Source organism: Pinus tabuliformis, chromosome J (genome assembly GCF_031772625.1).
Source record: "Pinus tabuliformis cultivar Carrire ecotype Pingquan chromosome J, CPIR1, whole genome shotgun sequence".
In the NCBI taxonomy this organism is placed as follows: Eukaryota; Viridiplantae; Streptophyta; class Pinopsida; order Pinales; family Pinaceae; genus Pinus; species Pinus tabuliformis.
In genome coordinates, this window is record NC_142295.1 from 1,152,774,426 (window position 1) to 1,152,796,996 (window position 22,571).

General features: G+C 34.0%; 1 protein-coding gene across 1 annotated transcript; it reads left to right on the top strand.

Annotated features, from left to right (window-relative positions):
• Window positions 1-872: 872 nt before the first annotated feature.
• LOC149231170 (uncharacterized) lies at window positions 873-6,687 on the top strand. Its single transcript, XM_089381560.1, has 4 exons — window positions 873-902; window positions 6,101-6,224; window positions 6,331-6,416; window positions 6,501-6,687. Exons 1-4 carry the CDS (start codon window positions 873-875, stop codon window positions 6,669-6,671), a joined length of 411 nt encoding a protein of 136 aa, XP_089237686.1. The 3' UTR covers window positions 6,672-6,687.
• Window positions 6,688-22,571: the final 15,884 nt, after the last annotated feature.

Sequence of the window (22,571 nt, forward strand, 5' to 3'; positions counted from 1 at the left end):
TGGAGCTCCATATGCATCTGTTACCAACATCCTAGAGTTGGTAAGCTTTAGAAAAGTAAAATTCCTTCAAAAATTTCTGATTCAAAACTAAAATATTGCAAATCTAAATGCCTGAAATTAGATAATGCGCGTTAGATATTTTAGAGCATGCACTTCATTTCCCTCTGTATCAATCTAATTAGATATTTTAGAGCATGCACTTCATTTCCCTCTGAAATTAGATAATGCGCGTCAGATATTTTAGAGCATGCACTTCAAATATCAATCTAATTAGATATTTTAGAGCATGCATGCACTTCATTTCCCTTTGTATCAAATCAATACGCTAACATACCAATTGGAGTTGGCCGTTCCTCGTACCCTCCGCACCATTGCGTAAGACCTCCAATGTCGTGGCTGTGGAAACAATGGATGGGAACATTTCTGCATACGTTTCTGAGTACAAAATTTCAGTAATTAAATAATTGTGTACAGCACCAGTTATTACAAATCAGTCAAATGGCAGTGGATTACATACCGAGTCCACCAGATTCATGGTTTTCATGAGCACGGTGACGGTTTTGGGCCCAGAAGTTGGGAGCAGAATACATGTAGGAAAGAGGACAAGACCCTATGGTAAGGAGGTAAACTTGGTCTTTGAAATTTATTTATGCAAATCTTGAAGCTTGAAGTGGGAGCAGAGTTTAGGGTTTTGTTAATCCATTGAATAGTGTCTGAAATGAAACTATACACTCATCGCAGAGCTCCCAGAGTTTAGGGTTTAGGGTTTTGTTAATCGATTGAATAGAGTCTGAAATTAAACTATACACCCATCGCAGAGCTCCCAGAGTTTAGGGTTTAGGGTTTTGTTAATCGATTAAATAGAGTCTGAAATGAAACTATACGCCCATCGCAGAGTAAAGGTAATATTATGAATTATGGGAGTAATCTCTCTGTGATTGGAGAATTAAGGGACAGAAGAAAAAAACGACGTTAGAAAGGGACAGAAGAGGAGGAAGAAATGAAACTATACACCCATCGCAGAGTAAAGGTAATATTATGAATTATGGGAGTAATCTCTCTGTGATTGGAGAATTAAGGGACAGAAGAAAAAAACGACGTTAGAAAAGGGACAGAAGAGGAGGAAGAAAACAGGAGTCCGTCAAAGAAATGAAAGTAAAGAACACCAGTGAAATTATTCACAAATAAATTTTAAACACCAAAACTCCAAAAACCAGAGTCTATAAAATAAAAACTTTTCATAAACTTAACACCTCTCTCCTCCTTCATATTCATAAACTTCTATTTAAAAAACTAAAAAAAATCATAAACTTCTTTTATTAAAAAGAGTAAAGGTCAGAGTATTAAACTCAAGTTGAAAGAACTGAACGATCGCGCGACCCAATCAATCGAAAACTAAAGCAGAAATTTCGCAAGGAACCGTCTGCACTTTTAGCTTGGATTGGTAAGCCTCAGGTATTTATAATGTGAGCCGCGTTCCATTCAGCCCAGCGGTTAAACAAAATCTTTTTAAATTTGGTTTTTGTTCTGGAGGAAAAAATAGTTTTAAGGATACCTGGAGATCAATAATGTTTTCACGTATTTAGAGATTTGTTGGTGTTTATTTGAATATATTAGTTTTGAGTTTTCAATTACGTTGATCGAGATCAATAATGTTTTTATGTATTTAGATATTTGCAATGGCTTCAGTTGAGAATGGGTTCATTTGAATATATTGGTTTTGAGTTTTTAACTAAATTGATTGTTAATGTATTAGAGATTTAAAATGCATTCACTTGAATATATTGGTTTTGAGTTTTTAACTATATTGATCGAGATTAATAATTATTTCACGTATATAGAGATTTACAATGCGTTCACTTGAATATATTGGTTTTGAGTTTTTAACTATATTGATCGAGATCAATAATGATTTCATATTTAGAGATTTACAATGCGTTCGCTTGAATATATTGGTTTTGAGTTTTTAACTATATTGATCGAGATCAATAATGATTTCACGTATTTACAGACTTACAATGCCTTCACTTGAATATGTATTTAGAGATAGGTATTTAGAGATTTACAATGCATTCAGAGATAGGTATTTAGAGATTTACAATGCATTCACTTGAATACGTATTTAGAGATTTACAATGCGTTCACTTGCATACGTATTTAGAGATTTACAATGCGTTCACTTGAATATATACAGACACTCAACATTGAAGTATTTGGTCAATAAGCCTATGTTGGAAGGGATAAATTGCAGATGGTTGCTATTGTTCCAAGAATTTGCTTTTGAAGTGATTGTCAATCTTGGTTTGGTTTTGAGTTTTTAACTATATAATGATTTCAGGTATTTAGAGGTTTACAAAGTATTCACTTGATTATTTGGCTTTGAATTTTCAGCTATGTTGATCAAGACTAATAATGTTTTCATGTATTTTTTACAATGCGGTCGCTTCACTATATTGGTTTTCAGTTTTCAACTATGTTGATCATGATAACACGATTGTTTTCATGTACTTTTTAGAATGCATTCACTTCACTGTATTGGAATAATGGGCATAATGGTCCATGATTTCCGCACATAAATTTTTGGAGGGAACACCACTTGGAACTACGGTGCTGTTGCAATGTTTACTTCAAAATGCTTGTTACTTGCATGAACTGGACTATTGGCAGTTAAGAAGGCAAAGTGGCCTTTTTATTATCCAAAGTGTACCGGCTATTCCTCTTTGATGTTTCAGGGAGATCTTGAGAATCTAGTCGAATATTTTTTAATTTTTTAAATCTAGTAATGATATTCCAGGACAAGCATATTTTCATATGCATGTAATTCTTGTTTGTAATATAGTTATTTTTTTCTTTTTAATCGTAAGGCCATCGGGGTACTTGAATGCATGTAAATTTCTTTTATAAATAAATCACTTTTGATGGTTGATTATCCTCTTTGTTGTCAACTGGGTTTGTTGATGGTTTAACGATGCTAATTGGTGTAATTCTGAACTTCGATTCACATAGTATCACATTTAACATTCTACCGTGTACTCTTTTGTATGGTCCGCAGGTAGTATGCTACTGACCTGGGTGTGCAAAACATTACCTCTTTACATTATGCAGTAGAAACATAAGTGCATTGTTGATCATTTTATATGTTCATACATTAAGAGGTCGAATTTGAATGGAAGTATGTTCAAACATGCAATATCTTTTCCATATTTATTTGGTTGTTATGTTTCTCGCTTGTATAAAATTTATTCCACTATTTGGTTGTTATATTTGTCGCTTGTATAAAATTTATTCCACTACACCTGTAAAATTAATTTGGGAGGTTATGCATCAACATTTTATGTTTTGGTTTGCACTAGAACACAACTATCATGCTCAGAATAGGTTTGGAATCATTATGAAGATTGCGTATCAGCATTTTTGTACAGTTAGTACAATTCTAAAAAGTTATTCCCAGAGAGGAAAGTGAAGGGGTGGTTCCTCTGAATATCTTGTAAGCAACTTCAACCTCTAAATATTATTTGCCACCGGCTGCTAGCTTTAGTTATCAGCAATATACACTTTAGCAGGGCCAGCGTTGAAGCGCACACAGCAATGAACAATAGTCATTATACTATTATCCAGCGTGGTTTCAATTCTTTTTTTTTAATATATATTTTATTCTGAAATATCATGTCTGCAACATCATGTCTGCAACGTCGAAATGTTTTGCACATATCTTCCCCCACACTTGTTTCTCAACCCCGTTGTTTCTCAACCCCAGCAGGGACTACTGCTACGACAGTGGCTCCCTTGCATTCTAAAATATGCCAACAGATTTTATACCTGTCTTACAGGCAAATATATTGTAATCGAATTCATCACTAGCAAACTTGGAAGTCTGATTTGTTGCGACAATTCATGTATTCCAATAGGTATTAGCGACCCAATTCCTTGGTTCCATTCCAGATCCGTTGTAACAAACTTGGAAGTCTGATTTGTTGCGACAATTCATGTGTTGCAACAGGAAGTAGCGGCCCAATTCCTGCACTAAATTTGAAACTGCATGTGGCTTCTGATAGGTTTGCTAGGATTTCATACCTTCCTCTTCAAGCCATATTTCCAATTCCCTTCAAATCATGTTTTTGGTTCCCTTCAAATCATGTTTCTGGTTCGAAATGTTCTGGTTATAAATGTATAAACGTTCAAAGTTCAGTTCTTCAACTGCAAATGACAGCGTTGATGTTTCCACCGGCTGTCAACCTCAACCACATTAACCTTGGTGAATTGATTAAGCAGAATAACATAGGAAATGGTGAGTGGGATTAAGAGTTTATTTTTTATAATAGGTGTCCAATTTCTAAGAGGTGGTGGCAGCGAGTAGCGCAGAGGTGGCAGCAAGGCGGTGACATAATTGCATGGCAAGGCCGTGAGTGAAATTTGGATAAAATGTGTTTTGATGCCTATTAAATTTACATAAAATGTTATGAATTAACGCTGGGATCTTCCAGAATCTTCGGGTTTAATTTGGCTCAAAGCCCTGCAATGTCTAATTTGTCTCAAAACCATATTAATTGATTATATCAAACATATCTTCAGTGTCATGTAGAGCACGATAGCACACAATGGCTAGAGTGGCATACTTTTTCACTAATTATCAAAATTTCTTCCATTATTGTAGTGTTGAATTCTTTCTATCCTACTACAGACTAGTTATGTATTTTCTTCAATTTTATTTCTTCGTACGAATAGGGTTTACATGTAGTGAAACCCTAACACTAAATTAATGTTGGTTTCCATTTTAACCTTTATAAATTAGGATCATTCAATTTTTATGTTTTTCTTATGTAGAGAGAGGGATCTTAAGTTATAATTTAGTTTACTAATCTTATTTTGTTTAGTTTACTAATGTTATTTTGTTTATGTGTACCTGAATGGGCCAATTTATTTTGCTTCCATGGTTTTACATTCAAATATTACTCTTCTTATTTTATATTACTAATGTTTTTATCTTGATATCCCCAGGTTGAGGAGGAAGGAAATTTATGTGCTCTTTATTAGATATTATTCTCTGTTGCAAGTCTTTTTTTTTTTGGTTTCCATAAATAGCCTCTTTTGACTCTTTACCTCGTACCTAAACATACTAATCCCCTATATTATTTTCAATCGTTACAGGTACGACTTGAGGAAATAAAAGAATTTTGCTTCCGTTGTACCAAAGACATTCAACTTAATTCCTAAATTGACTTTCTCTTCCTTAGTTTACACGTCATACATTTCTCAATTCACCCCAAACTTTGTGTGAAGTTATCCTAACGTGAAGATAAAAGTGATTTGTTCATGATATCCTGAAATAGGGTTTTTGCTAGACTTCTAACCCTCCCATGGATACCATGTGTATAAAACGGTTATGAGCCTTAACAAATGGCATATTATATGGTTGTATACTTTTCTGAAAGCTTAGGCTAAAGAGTTTGGAGTCGCGTGTATTTATGTAAATTTAATAGGCATCAAAACACATTTTATCCAAAGTTCACTCACGGCCTTGCCATGCAATTGTGTCACCTACTCGCTGCCACCCCTGAGCTACTCGCTGCCACCACCTCTCAGAAATTGGACACCTATCATAAAAAATAAACTCTTAATCCCACTCGCCATTTCCTATGTTATTCTGCTTAATCAATTCACCAAGGTTAATGTGGTTGAGGTTGACAGCCGGTGGAAACATCAACGCTGTGATTTGCAGTTGAAGAACTGAAATTTGAACATTTATACATTTATAACCAGAACATTTCGAACCAGAAACATGATTTGAAGGGAACCAGAAACATGATTTGAAGGGAATTGGAAATATGGCTTGAAGAGGAAGGTATGATATCCTAGCAAACCCATCAGAAGCCACATTTTCCACTGGAATGTTCAGCACTCCTATAATATTTCATAGGCATTCTATATTCTTATATTCCACAGTTCATATTTCGGAATTTTGTGTTATATCCAAATTATAACACTATTTAGCTTGGCTGCAATTTTTGTGTTTTGCTGATATCTATCTATTACAAGATTTCCGGCGACTTCTAGATGGGGTTTTGAATTTACAGTTCTCTGTGTTGATTCTAGGTTTTAGATAGGTGCGAATATTTTTTTGGTCGGAGTTTTCCGGAGTAACTGCGTGCAAGATATCAAGAAGAATTCTGGTTCAAAGATATCAAGTAGAATTCCGGCTTCAGTATTATTTAAGCTCGCTGCTAGTAAGTTACAGACTTTTTAGCAATTAAGACATTGTTCAACATTGGGTTCAGACTTTATCTGCAAATATTGCCTTATGTATGTTAATGTTCTGTCTTCTTAGTGCAGAGGCCTACGCTTCCACAGTAGAATTGGGTCCGAGGTTCTTGTCCCAGCATCTGAAGTTTGGCATGGTTTATCCCATTTCTCTACAGGTGAGTTTTCTATTGTCCACAGGTTTATAATTTTTCCCAGGAAAAGTTCGTGACTACTTTTCCTTCTTTTGTGTATTGTTGTAGGATCAATTCACGGAGCAAGGTTTCTTCTCACTCCATATTCTCGCCCAGGTGACTATGTGCATGGCTATTCCACCATTAACTACTCTCGAGACTCAAAATGTTGTTTGGATTTCACTAATACAGGTGCCTATTCGTTTATACAAGCATTCAAGATTTCTTCTGGAGCGTTAGTGCTCGAGAATATTGGTCCTCTATCGGGATTTAACAAGGTTTCTTTTCTTTTTTACAATTGCCTAGGTGTGTTGTTCCCTTTATTTCATTTTTGAGCTTTAAAAAGGCTTGATGATTCTTTCTACTGAGTGGTTTCACATCGGCCTGAACCTCTTTGGCCTTTAGCGCTTGAGTTGACACAAGTTGCATCCTTTTCTTTATTTCCATTTGTGCTTACGATGGTAAAGGGTTGTATGTCGTTCTAAGGCCTTTTTGTCTTAATATGATTAAGAGTCGGTCAGCAGACCTAGACTTTCGTGGAAAGGTTGTTGCTGAATCTATGTCATCTTTTGTTGGTTTTTTGCAAAGATTATTTATAGTGCGATGTTAATTATGTAAAGAAGACCTCTATAGTTTGGGAACTACATGAAACCTACTCGTTTCGAGTTCAATTTATATAGACGATGGCCCATCTCTTTCTTCTTGGATTGTATACGAAATATCCATTGCATATTCTTCTTTATCCACTATGTAATATCAGAACACTATTTGAATGGAAAGGATGCTGATATTGTTTCTATGCTCTGCCCAGTTTCGGAATATATTTATGTTTTTTATAATAGTATTTTACTTGTAAGATTCTTATCATGTTATCCCATTTTGTTAAGATGAAAATTGGCCGCTTAAATATCTATTTGAAAAATTTGTTCTTTATTACGTTTCCATCTGAGTTTGGGGGGACTGCACCAGGTTTGCTAGCCTCCTAGCACCACCTGGAGCTAACTCGCTCTACTGGGTATTGCTCGGTGTTCAGCACTCCTGTAATATTTCATAAGCATTCTATCTTCTCATATTCCACAGTGTATATTTCGGAATTTTGTGTTATATCCAAATTATAAAACTATTTAGCTTGGCTGCAATTTTTGTGTTTTGCTGATATCTATCTATTACAAGATTCCCGGCAACTTCTAGATGGGGTTTTGAATTTACAGTTCTCTGTGCTGATTCTAGGTTTTAGATAGGTGCGAATATTTTTTTGGTCGGAGTTTTCCGGAGTAACTGCGTGCAAGATATCAAGAAGAATTCTGGTTCAAAGATATCAAGTAGAATTCCGGCTTCAGTATTATTTAAGCTTGCTGCTAGTAAGTTACAAACTTCTTAGCAATTTACTTTCACACCTGGTCAATTTTGGATCTGTATTCATATATTTCAGAATGGGAGAATTTTGTTCTCCCTCTAAGAAGTTTTAAGTGTTTTCTATCTACACTGTATAATTTAGTTTCTGTAGTCCCAATTAGTTACCGCAGTCTGATTCAAAAGCATAAAATTTGAGCCTTTACTCTAGCAATAGGTCCTATTTGAATCATGATTGTCATAAATTTTCCCGCAATTAGTATAATAGGTATCTCAGGGATTAAGAGTTTATTTTTTTATGATAGGTGTCCAATTTCTGAGAGGTGGTGGCAACGAGTAGCTCAGAGGTGGCAGCAAGGCGGTGACACAATTGCATGGCAAGGCCGTGAGTGAACTTTGGATAAAATGTGTTTTGATGCCTATTAAATTTACATAAAATGTTATGAATTCATGTTGGGATCTTCCGGAATCTTCGGGTTTAATTTCGATCAAAGCCCTGCAATGTCTAATTTGTCTCAAAACCATATTAATGGATTATATCAAACATATCTTCAGTGTCATGTAGAGCATGATAGCACACAATGGCTAGAGTGCCATACTTTTTCACTAATTATCAAAATTTCTTCCATTATTGTAGTGTTGAATTCTTTCTATCCTACTACAGACTAGTTATGTATTTTCTTCAACTTTATTTCTTCGCATGAATAGGGTTTACATGTAGTGAAACCCTAACACTAAATTAATGTTGGTTTCCATTTTAACCTTTATAAATTAGGATCATTCAATTTTTATGTTTTTCTTATGTAGAGAGAGGGATCTTAAGTTATAATTTAGTTTACTAATCTTATTTTGTTTAGTTTACTAATCTTATTTTGTTTATGCGTACCTGAATGGGCCAATTTACCCGGAGATATGGTTGTCTTCAACATGTATCTAAACAATTTTCTTTCTCAATATTTCCACATATTTCGCTTACATGGTTTTACATTCAAATATTACTCTTCTTATTTTATATTACTAATGTTTTTATCTTGATATCCCCACATTGAGGAGGAAGGAAATTTATGTGCTCTTTATTAGATATTATTCTCTGTTGCAAGTCTTTTTTTTTGGTTTCCATAAATAGCCTCTTTTGACTCTTTACCTCGTACCTAAACATACTAATCCCCTATATTATTTTCAATCGTTACAGGTACGACTTGAGGAAATAAAAGAATTTTTCTTCCATTGTACCAAAGACATTCAACTTAATTCCTAAATTGACTTTCTCTTCCTTAGTTTACACGTCATACATTTCTCAATTCACCCCAAACTTTGTGTGAAGTTATCCTAATGTGAAGATAAAAGTGATTTGTTCATGATATCCTGAAATAGGGTTTTTGCTAGACTTCTAACCCTCTCATGGATACCATGTGTATAAAACGGTTGTGAGCCTTAACAAATGGCATATTATATGGTTAGGTAGGGACTACCGGCTGCATGCAGCACTTGTTATATCTATTGTCTGCCACTAAGAGAAAATAAGAATATGTGGGGACAATTGAGTAGACCTTCGCTCCAATTGCTCTCCTTTTTGTGCGCTTCTTCGCCTTCCAAATTCTCATTTCAAACATCATGACAATGAAGACCTAGTTTCTCTTTACTTTCTTTTCTCCTCTTCCTATTTTCTATCACTTTGTTTTCAATTTAATGAAAGTATCTTATAAACTAAATGACTGGTTATTATTATTTTATAATGTAAAATAATTATATAATATAAATCATTATTATATGAATATGAAAAAATTATTAAAATAATTGAGTCATATTAACAGAATTAAATATTATTTTTATAGGTGAGAAGAAAGTACTTTACTAAAAAAAATTAAGTCAATATTTATGAATTTTAGTATAATTTTTGTTTTTTAAATTTAAAATATAAAATAATTATAAAAAATATAAAATGCTTATCAAAGGCTTTTTTTTTTACCAATGTAAAAAAATGTTGAAGTAATTGAGATTAAATTAAGATAAAGTTGAACATCACTTTTATAGATAAGAGAGGAAATTATATTATGAAAAAGACCAATTAGTATGGGCTTCATAATCTGTTTAATTACTTTGTTGGCAATTTAGAGAATGATAAAATTAAATTTTTGAGATCCTTCAATAGCTTGATCTATAGGTGAAATTTTTTATAGGGTCTAGGTTGAAATATGATAAGAATTTTATGGTGATTATGATTGAAAAATGGTAAGATCAACACACATAAACCTTCTAATTGATGCATGAATGTATTTGAAAAAGTCCAAAATGTTCTTAAGAAGGATGACGAATTCTTTCCACATTGGAAAACATGGATGTGTAAATTGTCTTAAGGGGGAAGTTCTTGGATCACTTAGCTTTTCTAATAAATTCAACAATCATAAGATATAATGAAAATAGAGTGTAATTCTTCCTGTAATTCTTCAAAAAATGAGAAAACTATGAAGGGTGGGATCACTTAGGTTTTCTAAATCCAACTAGCTTTTCTAATAAATCCAACAATCATAATGTATAATGAAAATAGAGTATAATTTGTGATGTCCCCAGTGAATGTAAATATTTTATTGTTGAAGTTTAAAAAAACGACAGTTATGATGATGATAGTTATGAAATTCTCACATGTCAGGTAGTTAGGATAGGTGGTTACCTATCCCTAACCATTTTTCCTTGAAGAAGTATTCTCAAGGAAAAAAATCAAGAGGGTGTTGGTACTTGAGATCAAGAAAGAGGGAAAATGATATCGTACTGATATGTTAGGACCAGATAGTTGTGACATACTAAGACAGTGAGTCTTAAGGTAAACATCATGCATGTGAGCAAACGGCTCAGGGGGAGACTTAAGCTTGAAAGCTAGTCTCAAGGTTGGGAGGAAAATCGACAAATTACAGTCATTTGGACCTAAGCAGTTGACAGTAAATGTGGCAAACCAGATAAGTATTTACTTCTTCTAAAGTTGAATTTATTGTTGAAAATAAGACATGAATTATGTTAAAAGAATTAATGGACCTAAATATGTACAATCCTAGTTGCTTTTAGAAAAGTATACATTCAGCATGATATTTAAGTAACAAAAAAATTAACTATAATAGGAATGCCAAGAAAGGACATCGTTAAACTGTAGAAGCAGTATTTATGAAAAGAAATTATAATTCTTAAGGCTACTTAGTATTATTAGAATTGACTAGGAACTTCAAACAAGGGGGGGGGGGGTTTCATTAGCCTAGAAATGCTTAATACATCGCTTTTAGATCCCCAAATACAGAAAGCCCCTACGGGCCCTTTAATACCTAGCTAGTTGGAAAACAACATTAGTAAATAACTTTAAACAAAATACTATGGCCAATTCACAACTGAAAAATAAATATGAAGCGGAACTATAAGGATTCTGCCCTAAACAAGGGAAAACATAATTGATACAAGGGAAAAATAAACAATTCTCTTTACCATTAAACGATATTGGAAATGCGACTAAAACCGAACCTAGATATTAACCCTAATGATCATGGATCTTCTGGATTGTAGTGGCAAGAAAGGAATCATAGTGTAATGATGAGAACAATTTATAAATCGAAATGCAAGTCAAAACCCCAAATAATACCTGCAACTTTGGAAATGATTGACATAATATCTAACACCAAATGCAAGACCATAAATATTAGAACCGGATTTGAACGAATAAAACCTTTGAAATATGAAGGAAGCTAGTTCGGTCGAATGGCATCAGCGTCGATGCAAAATACAAACAGTGTCAGGTAAAACCCATATTCATTGAAATGTGCAAACCCCAAATATGAGGTACAAAAAATATGTAGAAATTTAACTATGAAAACACAATTGAAATAAGCTAGGTAAAGTGTAATATATATATGTGTGTGTGTGTGTGTGTGTGTGTATATATATATATCTATATATATATATATATATATATATATATATATATATATATATATATCTATATATATATATATATATATATATATATATATGACACATAAGTCCTTTAATGATCCGAACTTAAACATGAATGAAACAACTTACAGATATACTCGTAAACACAGAGATGCAACAGAAAAACACTTCATTTCATTAATAGAAAAATATTGAACTATGCTTACAAAATAGAGTGGAAATAAGATAGCTTAGGGAATGGTAGATTATCTCTGAGAAGTGATGTGGCGGCTACATGCCTCTGAACAGAGTTACAATGAGGCTCAAGGGGCTTTTTATTATTCAACAATAAGAAAACCCTAACCCGAGGAGATGTAACACCAAGAGTTTATGGGCCCCGTTGGAGTTAGTTAGGCAGTCAACTTCCCAAGGTCATAACTTGGTCATATTATCTCCATTTGACGCGTATGATATCTCGTTGGAAAGATCTCTCTGAAAACTAAAACTACTGATGCAATTATTCAAGTGATCAATAAAGAAATTTTGCCAAAAAAGACATCGTTGAGGGCCTCAAAACGGCTCCGAAAGTTTAAGACCTGAAAAACTGCCAAAAATAGTAAACTGTGTTATAATTAAGGAAACTGAAAAACTAAGAAACAATGGTGAGGGTCCAAGTGGAATAGGTGGGTGGCCACCAATATCCACCTAGGTCAATCATCCCCCCCTAAGAAGAAATGGTCCCCATTGCGTTGAGTTCCTCCATGAGATGAGGAAACTTCTGCTGAACTTGGTCCCTGGTGAGCCATTTGCCTTGGTGAAGGAGTTAGCCTACTTTGACAACTCGATATAGCTATATCCACTATTACCGAGTGTTCTTGATCTGTGTGTCAATGATCTAATTAGTTGTGGCTTGTTCTATGCAGTCTGGGTTGAGTTCTGTTGGTGTGAGTTGTTGTGCAATGTCAGATGTGTCCAACAATGGTGGAAAGTATGGTCAAAGCCAATCTACATTGAACACTGCGTGCAAACCAAAGAATGATGGGATGCTGGGCTTGAAGGCATTGTCCCCAATGGCCTTGGTGATGCTGTATGGCTCATATCGGAGCAGACGAAGCTTGTGGTGGGGTCTAGCAAGGTGCTCCTTCTACAAATGTAGCCAAATTTTGTCGCCCACCTTGAATTTATGCGGCAATCGATGCTAACCATGGTGCTCCTTGTACTTAACATTGGATCTGTCCAAGATATCATGGACCTGTTGGCGGATGTATTGAATGTTCTCAATGAAGCCGTTAGCCCTTTTAGCTTCGGACTCACATGAGCCGAATCTACTTGAGTGGCTGCAAAAGGTATGGCGACATCAATGGGGCATAATGGTTGAAATCCCAGCCCTACCTGAAAGGGGTTGTGGCCTGTTGAGCTGTGGAGAGCTTTGTTTTAGCTATGATGGACATAGGGGAGACTTTCATCCCATGCGTGTAGATGCTTCAAGTTGTACAAGTGTAGAATGTGTACGATCATCCTGTTGACAACCTCTGTTTGACCATCAGTTTGGGGATGGAAAGTCATGGACTTAATGAGTTTTGTATCCAGCATTAAAAAGAGACTTGACCAAAATGCACTCAGGAATCTGTTGTCCCAATCTAAGATAATGGACTGTGGGATCCCAAATTGTACCCGCACTCGCTTAAAGAAGAGTTTAGCAATGGCCTCTGTTGTGATACTCTTCTTGCAGGCCACCATGATGGCCATCTTAGAGAATCTATCGATGACCATGGAAATGCAATCGTTGTCGTGCTTACTAGAAGGAAGGCCCGACATATAATCCATGGAGACAGATTCCCAAGGCCAACTAGGAGTAGGTAGAGGAGTATACAGGCCTTCGTTCTTGATGGTTGGTTCGGCAATGTCGTAGGTGGTGCAGGATCTAATGTACTTCCCAACATCCTGACGAAGTTTCGGCCAATAAAAACACTTCTGCAATACCGCCACGGTATTCTCTACTCCAAAATGTCCAGCGACCCAAAGTAAATCCTAAATTATTAGAGCACAAGACCAAGTTGAAAAATCATGAATAGATCTTATATAGCTCATAAAAAATTAGCTCACTAAGCACAAATATATCACAAAGTGGTATTTGAACCTAGATCCAGGGATGTTAACAACTTTTCCTCACAATCATTTGATATACACCCAAATGAAATCTCCTCATTTATGCATTTCCTTAAACATATGTATAGTTCATCTAGGGTGTATTTTATGGGTACATGATTCTATAGATCCCTCTAATTCACGTTGTCTATAGTTTCTTGGCCCATCTAATATATAATTTGACTCTCGCCTCCTATGAGGGTCATGATGTTTTCATTTTTGTTCCATTTTCTCCAAATAATTTGTGGGAATTTTTTTTAGTTATGTTCAAACTTATATGTATGTAGGATTAATTCAATGTAACTCAGACTTCCTTAGCTCTAATTGCTTTATTCAACTGTGACTTACATCCTTTATTTTTTTCTATGATTATGTTATTTTAACGGAGCCATATCTCCCCTTCACATGATGTTCTTTATAGCTTGCCTTGATTGGTCTACTATAACATCATGCCCTTTGAACATGTGTGAATATGATCCTGCGCAACATCCTTTTAGGATTTTTGGAGTTGTTATTTGTCGATGATGTTCATTGCAACTTGGCCCTTCTAATTTGTTGTAGTTGTGATCATTTAAAACACATGTGAATCTTAGCTTATGAACCATCTTTCGGAGGGTTCGTAGTTTTTTTTTTGTGGAGAATATTTGCAACTCTACCCCTTTAATTTGTTGTAACATCATGCCTTTTAAACATACACACCTTTGAGATTTTGTGATAACCTTCAAGAAATTTTGTAGTGGTTTTCTGTATATCAATTTTCCTTAGTTATAGTGTTGATTGTTGTGATTTTGATTTTGATATTTTCAAGTTAGTTCACATGCTATCCTCACAAGAATTCAATATAAATATTCATGTATTCCATAACTATTTCTACATGTCATGCACCTTCATGCTACATTAACATTTGGGCACTAATCTCTCACAATTAATATGTTTCTCCACACCTTGATAAATGTATGAATATATATAACCGAACAAAATTTATATGCGGGAGGATTTTTTTTAATTTTATTTTAGTGACAAAGTGTTGTCTACTCACTTACAATTTTGAAACAAATCATAAAAATAAGAGAGTTAAATTATGAGTGTGAATTTATTTAATGAAATGAAAAAGGAAAAAAAAGAGATATTTTAGGGAGAGAAATTGTATTTATATTATTTAAAAATGAAAAAGTCCATTTTAAGGAAAATAAGTGCATTTATATTATTTATGAAATTTGATGTTTTTTTAGCCCTTTCAACATTGTGTTACCTGTGTGTTTCACTTTAGATTTACTTCATTTTCTTCGTTAAATTTGATTGGGAATTTTCACAAACAAGGGTAAGGGGTATTAATGAAATGATCATTTACATTAATAAGTTTACATATGGAATTATTTATTTTTATTTGTATTTATATTTGACAAATTTATAGTATTAATATTATTATTTATTATGAATATTATACTTTGTTTAAGTCAACATATAATATGTAAGTGTTACCCACATGAAAATATCTTTAAAATATAATATGTAAGTGTTACCCACATGAAAATATCTTTAAAATATCTTTATGATACTAGGTTGTAAATACACTTTACTACTCTCGATGTAATTATATATAAAACCCTAAATTACATTTTTTTCCTTTAGTTTTTAAAGGAATTATTCTAATGTAACTCTAGGGAATTAGTGAGCACTACTTTTTTTACTTCCAAAACCATATGAAATTAGTGAGCACTACTTTTTTTACTTCCAAAACCATGAATAGAGAAAAGAGAACTTCCAAAACCATGAATAGAGAAAAGAGAAATGAGTTCTAACCAATGATTTGATACTCAAACAATGCCAAACAACCTTTTCCAAGAAAAATGTCAAACAACCTTTTCTAAAAAAAATGTCAACACAAAACTTTAGCAAATTATATAATTTTATAGCAAGCTTCAATCCATATAACAAATTACATAATTTTATAACAACTTTTTACGGTGATAGAAGTTGGAGTTTGGATCAATACAAAACTTTAGCAAATTATATAATTTTGTAGCAAACTTTTTTACGGTGATAAAAGTTGGATTTTGAATCAATATAATACTTTAGTGGATTTTTTTAGAGTTTCAAGAGATTTAAAAGTGAAACATTCTAAATATAATATTCATTCATCACGACTCTTTTCTAATAGGTTAAAATCTTTAAAATTAATTTATTAAATAAATGTTGTGCTTCTTTGAAATCGGACTCTTTTCTAATAGGTTAGAATCTTTAAAATTAATTTATAAAATAAATGAGACATAGATGGGTTTCTTTGACAACAGGTTCACTTGGATTCTGTCATTTTATCTATTCTAGCTAGAGCTTCGCTTAACTGTGGTATAACGGGCTTCCTTGGATTTTGTCATTTTATACATTTTAGTTGGTGCTTCACTTAACCATGGTATAAGAGGTTGGGATTAAGTGTGTATATATATTAATGCTTTATTAAGAGATTGGGTCAAAACTTGGTTTAAATTTATATTTATATCTATATATAAATAATAAATTTTAATGACTTCTTAGAGGTATATAATTTATAAAATATTGGAATCTAGTGTAATATATAATTATTTTATAAAATTTAAATTTAATAATTTAATTTAATAATAAATAATAACTCTACAAATTATTTATACGACTTAATAATTTACTAAATAACATTGTGTTTTGAACATAGAAAATAATTTCTATTTTTTAACTCATTTTAAAACTTCATATTTCTGAAGATACACATTACTTGCAAAAAAAATAAATATAGATGAAAATAATGAAAATGATTTCTCCCTACTACTAAATAAATTAATATTTTTCTGATAAAATTATTCAATTCGAAAAAGATTAAGAATTGAATTAAATTAAATAAAAATTAAAAACTGTATCATTAAATCCAAGTGTCTAAAATTATAATAAATTATGGTTTAATACGATTATTAATAATTGGCACAATCTCTTTATCATCTACTTCAATAAATCACTAGAACTCACATATTTAACATTATAATTATTAACATCAATAAATCACTAAAACTCATCTATTTAATAGAACTCAAATATTTATCATTATAATTATTAACATCAATAAATCACTAAAACGCGTATATTTAATATTATAATTATTAGTATCATTAAATTACTAAAATTCACCTATTTAACATTATAATTTAGAAACAATAATACTTACATATATTTAACATTATTAATATTAGCATCATTAAATCACTAAAATTCACCTATTTAACATTATTAGTATTAGCATCATTAAATCACTCAAAATTCACATTGAATTATAATTAAAAAACAAGGTATTATTATAATGAAATAATTTTGGAAAAAACAAAAAAACCAAACACATTGAATTCCATGATGGAAAACACATTAAATACCATGATAGAAAAAAAAAATTAAAATTGAAACAGCCATCTTGCTCCAATGCATCCTCCCTCCAATATTAGCCCTAAGTTGTCCCTGCCTTTCCTTTAGCTATCATTCTAGCGTTTCTTGGAGCTAACTTATTCCTAACTTAGAAAGATAGTTTCAGAGAATTTCTCAACCATCTCAAACCAACATCTTAAATATAGGATGTAATCATTAACTCCAACAATTGGACACCGAAATCGTTATCACCCAAGTGCTGTAGTCGGCCTACGAGGACATGCAATTAGTCTAGTTCATCAGGGAGATCTATTTCGACGAAGATCTTTTTGATCAGATCATTGCCAAGGGCCTCTACATTGAGCGAGATGTAGCCTCCCTCCACAAGACATCCATACTTGTCATTCATGGGCATTTTGCACCAAGATCTCAAGCCAAAGAATTTCCTTCTTCTCGAAAACGAAGAGAATTACCCTCTCAAGGCCACCAATTTTGGCCTCTCTTTCTTCTTTAAAACCAGAAGAGACATTTAGTGATTTAGTTGGTAGCCCTTACTATGTAGTTCTTGAGGTTCTGTGAAAGCATTATGCTCTTGAAGCTGATGTGTGGCGTGCTGGAGTCATTCTCTAAAATCTATTAAGTTGAGTTCCTCCATCTTGGGTAGAAACCAAACAAGGGATCTTTGAGCAGATCATCTAGGGTCAACTTGATTTCTCATCAAAACCATGGCCTTCATTTTCAACTCTCAATGACAACCAAGGTACATTATAATTTTGTGGGTCCTGTTATCTCCAAATCAGGCCCTGGAAGGCTGCAGACCAGGAAGACTTCAAGTAACTATTTCAAACCGACTTTAGGCTGAGGCTTAGCCTCCTCAACCTGAGAGGGCTCTCTCTTGATGGGTTAATGATTTTGATTAAAGATAAGATGGCTAACTCTTATAGAACAACTGTGAAAAATATGAATGGTGGAAACACATTAAACAAAACTATCCATTGGGCTTATGTAGTCAACAACACCTCAATATAACAATGAACTCAACCTTACATGGAAGTCAGGGCATTCAGCATTTAAACATTCAAAACATAAACTCATATGGGACCACACAGTTTATAAATGTATACAGGAAGTCAGAGCACATTCAGTGAATTCTGAGTGATTATACATCCATACCACTGTAAGAATTAAGAAAAGGACAACATCACATATTATGAACATAAAAAATCCTTCATGAATCCTGAGAAGTAAATTTCAGTATGTATATTACTGAAAATGAGTCTTACATAGGCCAAATACCAGCTTTTTCATAAAATTTCCAACCCTGATTACATTGTTGTTTCAGCTATATATAGAGCTCTTATTCTAACTGATCGAGATTCCTCCTCAAGCATGAGGGGAATTCGAAAACTACTTCTATTACTGACATCTGTTTAGCTTTCAACTACCTATACTGCCTATTTAATGTAACAAACTTCCACTAGACCTTTCTAGACATCTAAATCAAGTAGGACTCTAATTCCATAACAGCCTTGGTCTATAATCATCCTCGTTCTTTGACATCTAGTTCCCTTCTAGTTTAGCTGTGATGAGTCTTCAAGGTTCCATGTTTGTCTTCAATGTCACATGTTTTCCAATGCCCTGAAACATAGGAAACTACCCCTGTTTACTGGTCTTTAGTTTTCCTCAAAATATTCGAATCCAAAGAAGCATGTCCTTTATCCTTTAATTACCCAAAATGGAGCAGACTGCCACGTCCTTGATGTGCTGTAAGCCTTTCCCATGTACCTGTGTGATGACAAAACCTTTCAAAAAGATTTGCTGCTTTGTCAATCATAATTGATCAACTCAATTGTAACATGCAGCTACAGCAGTTTCGTAGCGCGCTGCGAAACTGCTGTGTAATTTCAAAAACACAGTCTTCCTTTCATAGATAAATGATCGCCACTGTTCATGGCTTAAGCACCTTACTCCCTTGACCTTGGATGCTGTATCTTCTTCACTGTCCAGAAAAATTAGGAGACTATCCTTGCTTCTCGGCTGTATGATCTTCGAATCTTCATAAGTCGGTTTTTTAATTATTATCCCTCAAAATATGACGGTGGCCACGTTTTGATGTGCTGTCTGCTGTTATGAAACCTGATTTGATGATGTGTCATCCACTGTTTCGAAAACAAAAAGGAAAACGTATTCAAGCTGTCTGATACGTGCTTCAATTTCCTTATGATATGACAAAATGCCACTTTTTGATTCAAACTATTTATTTTCACTTGTGCTAGTCTGATTGGCTATTGTAACTTCAGGTGTTCTCGTTGTAAACAGCTGTCCTTCAAAATTTTCCCGCTTCAACTTCAAAACTGCTTGATTTATGTTGAAATCATCACTTTCAGCAGTTTCGTAGTGCGCTACGAAACTGCTGAGTTGTTTCAAAATTCATAGTTTCAACCCAAAACTTTGCTATTTGAGCACTTTTTCTATTTAAACATTCTTTTTAAATGCCCTGAAGCTATTCAAAATTGCTGTGTGATTTTCTTAAGGAAATCTTTCCCGCTGTCTTAGCTGCATCTTCAAAAAATTTAAATTGTAATAGACCTCCAGCTGTTCCTGAATTTGCAACCGCAAGAAGTGTTCCCCTGCTTCCATTTCAGACAAGACTAGCCCATGATTGAGCAGCAAAATACCTATCAATCATTTCATCGGACCTCAGTAACATGGCAAGAGATGGTATTAAACGTATTGTAGCACCAGCTCGAATAACATCTCTTTCTTGGAATAGAATAACGAATAGCAATGTGCTGACCCATGTACGTCCACCATCCTCTGTTTCTATTTGATGTATGCTGACCCTGAGCTTTGCCAAGTGCTTCTTATGCATGAAAGGAACACGAAAGTGACCAAGAGAAAATCTTCCTTACATTACCCATTTCTTTGAAATTTGTTTAGTGATAACAGTGGCTCCACTTGGGATAGTGTGCCCTTGTGGTACACTAAGAACCTGCAATTCCAGTGCCTTATCCTCTTATGATAAACAAAAATTTATTTGACAAGCATCTCCTTTAAGTTTCTTGGGCCTTCACCTCAGGCTTAAGCTTGATGATCACTGTATGAGAAAGAAGTCTATATCTACTGAAAAAAAATGCTCAGTCAACCTTGAGCTTATTTGCATTTTCCTACCTACCTACCCTAACAGCTGCAAGCTCCACTTGTAAGCAACATGATATTTCCAATAAAGCCAATCAATTGTCCTTTCTGATATTGGAGGCTCTTGACTGCATTCAACCTCAAAATAACCATGGTAGTGAGATGACCAAATCAACTTATAATGTATATGATCTTCATAATGCAAATGAAATTGAAATGCTGATGTGCAAAACTTTGCCATGTATTCATTTATAGGGTCAAAGAAAACATGGTTATTTTGATAATCATCATAACATTCTATCTCTTTGGAAAACTGATCCTTAGCCACACAAAATTCCTTTGATGTGCTATCCAACTGCCTTTCTGCATGATTCCCATAGACAATGTAATTTTCCTCACTAATGTGATCATTCTTTGAAGTAATCTGCTGCAAGGAATTAAATAAATGATCAACCGCTTTCTCTACCTGAGGATTATAAAAAATTTATTCCAATATTTCTTCTTGTTGTGTGTAATCATTTTTATCTTCATTATGATTCGAAGACTGAGAATATTGCTGCATCTCTTCATTCATATCAAAGGATGAAACATGGTTTTCACAAGTAAACCCCTGTTGCTCTTCATGCTTCGTTTCATGAGATGTTATACTTTCTTCTTGGTGTTGAAATGCATTGTTATGAAGAGCCTCTAAAATTTCTTCATCCATAAATTCATCATCATCATAACAATCCTCCAAATATTGAATAAAACTCGTAGAATGTTTACAACAATCTTTGACCAGCAATAAGGAGGGATGACATTCTTTATACATGTCATAGAACACATCATGGAAATCAGCAAGAGAATATAATGAACCATTTTCCAAACTTTTATACCAAGACCATGCTTTTCCTTCTAAAGTGGTCTTAAACATCCTCATGAGACAATCTTCAGGGAAATTAACCTTAAGACTGCGTACATGCATATGGAACCTAACCAAATGAAGAGCAGCATTGTCTTTCTTTTCATCTTTGAATATTGGAAGATCATCTAACCAATCAACCTTTGGCATAGGACTTGGAAAACCAGGGATATGAGACCGATTCATAGGAGCATACCTGGCATTCATTCTTGCAGTGGAATTCATCTTGAAACTTCATCAAGCTACTAATCTTCTAGCAGTGGAGTCACCTTCCAATTTCTTATTCGATGTGTGGAGTCGCCAAGGTAGTTTTGCAGCCTCAAAAAGATGTCTGAGCTCCTGCTACCTTCAGAAGTTCAGTCTCTTGATTTTGGGAATGAATAATCTTCAGACTCCCGGCAGACGCACCAAAATGTTATCTCAAAATCAGGCCCTGGAAGGCTGCAGACCAGGAAGACTTCAAGTAACTATTTCAAACCGACTTTAGGCTGAGGCTTAGCCTCCTCAACCTGAGAGGGCTCTCTCTTGATGGGTTAATGATTTTGATTAAATATAAGATGGCTAACTCTTATAGAACAACTGTGAAAAATATGAATGGTGGAAACACATTAAACAAAACTATCCATTGGGCTTATGTAGTCAACAACACCTCAATATAACAATGAACTCAAACTTACATGGAAGTCAGGGCATTCAGCATTTAAACATTCAGAACATAAACTCATATGGGACCACACAGTTTATAAATGTATACAGGAAGTCAGAGCACATTCAGTGAATTCTGAGTGATTATACATCCATACCACTGTAAGAATTAAGAAAAGGAAAACATCACATATTCTGAACATAAAAAATCCTTCATGAATCCTGAGAAGTAAAGTTCAGCATGTATATTACTGAAAATGAGTCTTACATAGGCCAAATACCAGCTTTTTCATAAAATTTCCAACCCTGATTACATTGTTGTTTCAGCTATATATAGAGCTCTTATTCTAACTGATCGAGATTCCTCCTCAAGCATGAGGGGAATTCGAAAACTACTTCTATTACTGACATCTGTTTAGCTTTCAACTGCCTATACTGCCTATTTAATGTAACAAACTTCCACTAGACCTTTCTAGACATCTAAATCAAGTAGGACTCTAATTCCATAACAGCCTTGGTCTATAATCATCCTCGTTCTTTGACATCTGGTTCCCTTCTAGTTTAGCCGTGATTAGTCTTCAAGGTTCCATGTTTGTCTTCAATGTCACATGTTTTCCAATGCCCTGAAACATAGGAAACTACCCCTTTTTATAGGTCTT

Coding starts and splice junctions, on each gene's coding strand:
- LOC149231170 (XM_089381560.1), top strand. CDS start 873: ATGAAACTATACGCCCATCGCAGAGTAAAG. Junction 903..6,100: donor ACGCCCATCGCAGAGTAAAG/GTAATATTATGA, acceptor TCTAGGTTTTAG/ATAGGTGCGAATATTTTTTT. Junction 6,225..6,330: donor ATTATTTAAGCTCGCTGCTA/GTAAGTTACAGA, acceptor TTCTTAGTGCAG/AGGCCTACGCTTCCACAGTA.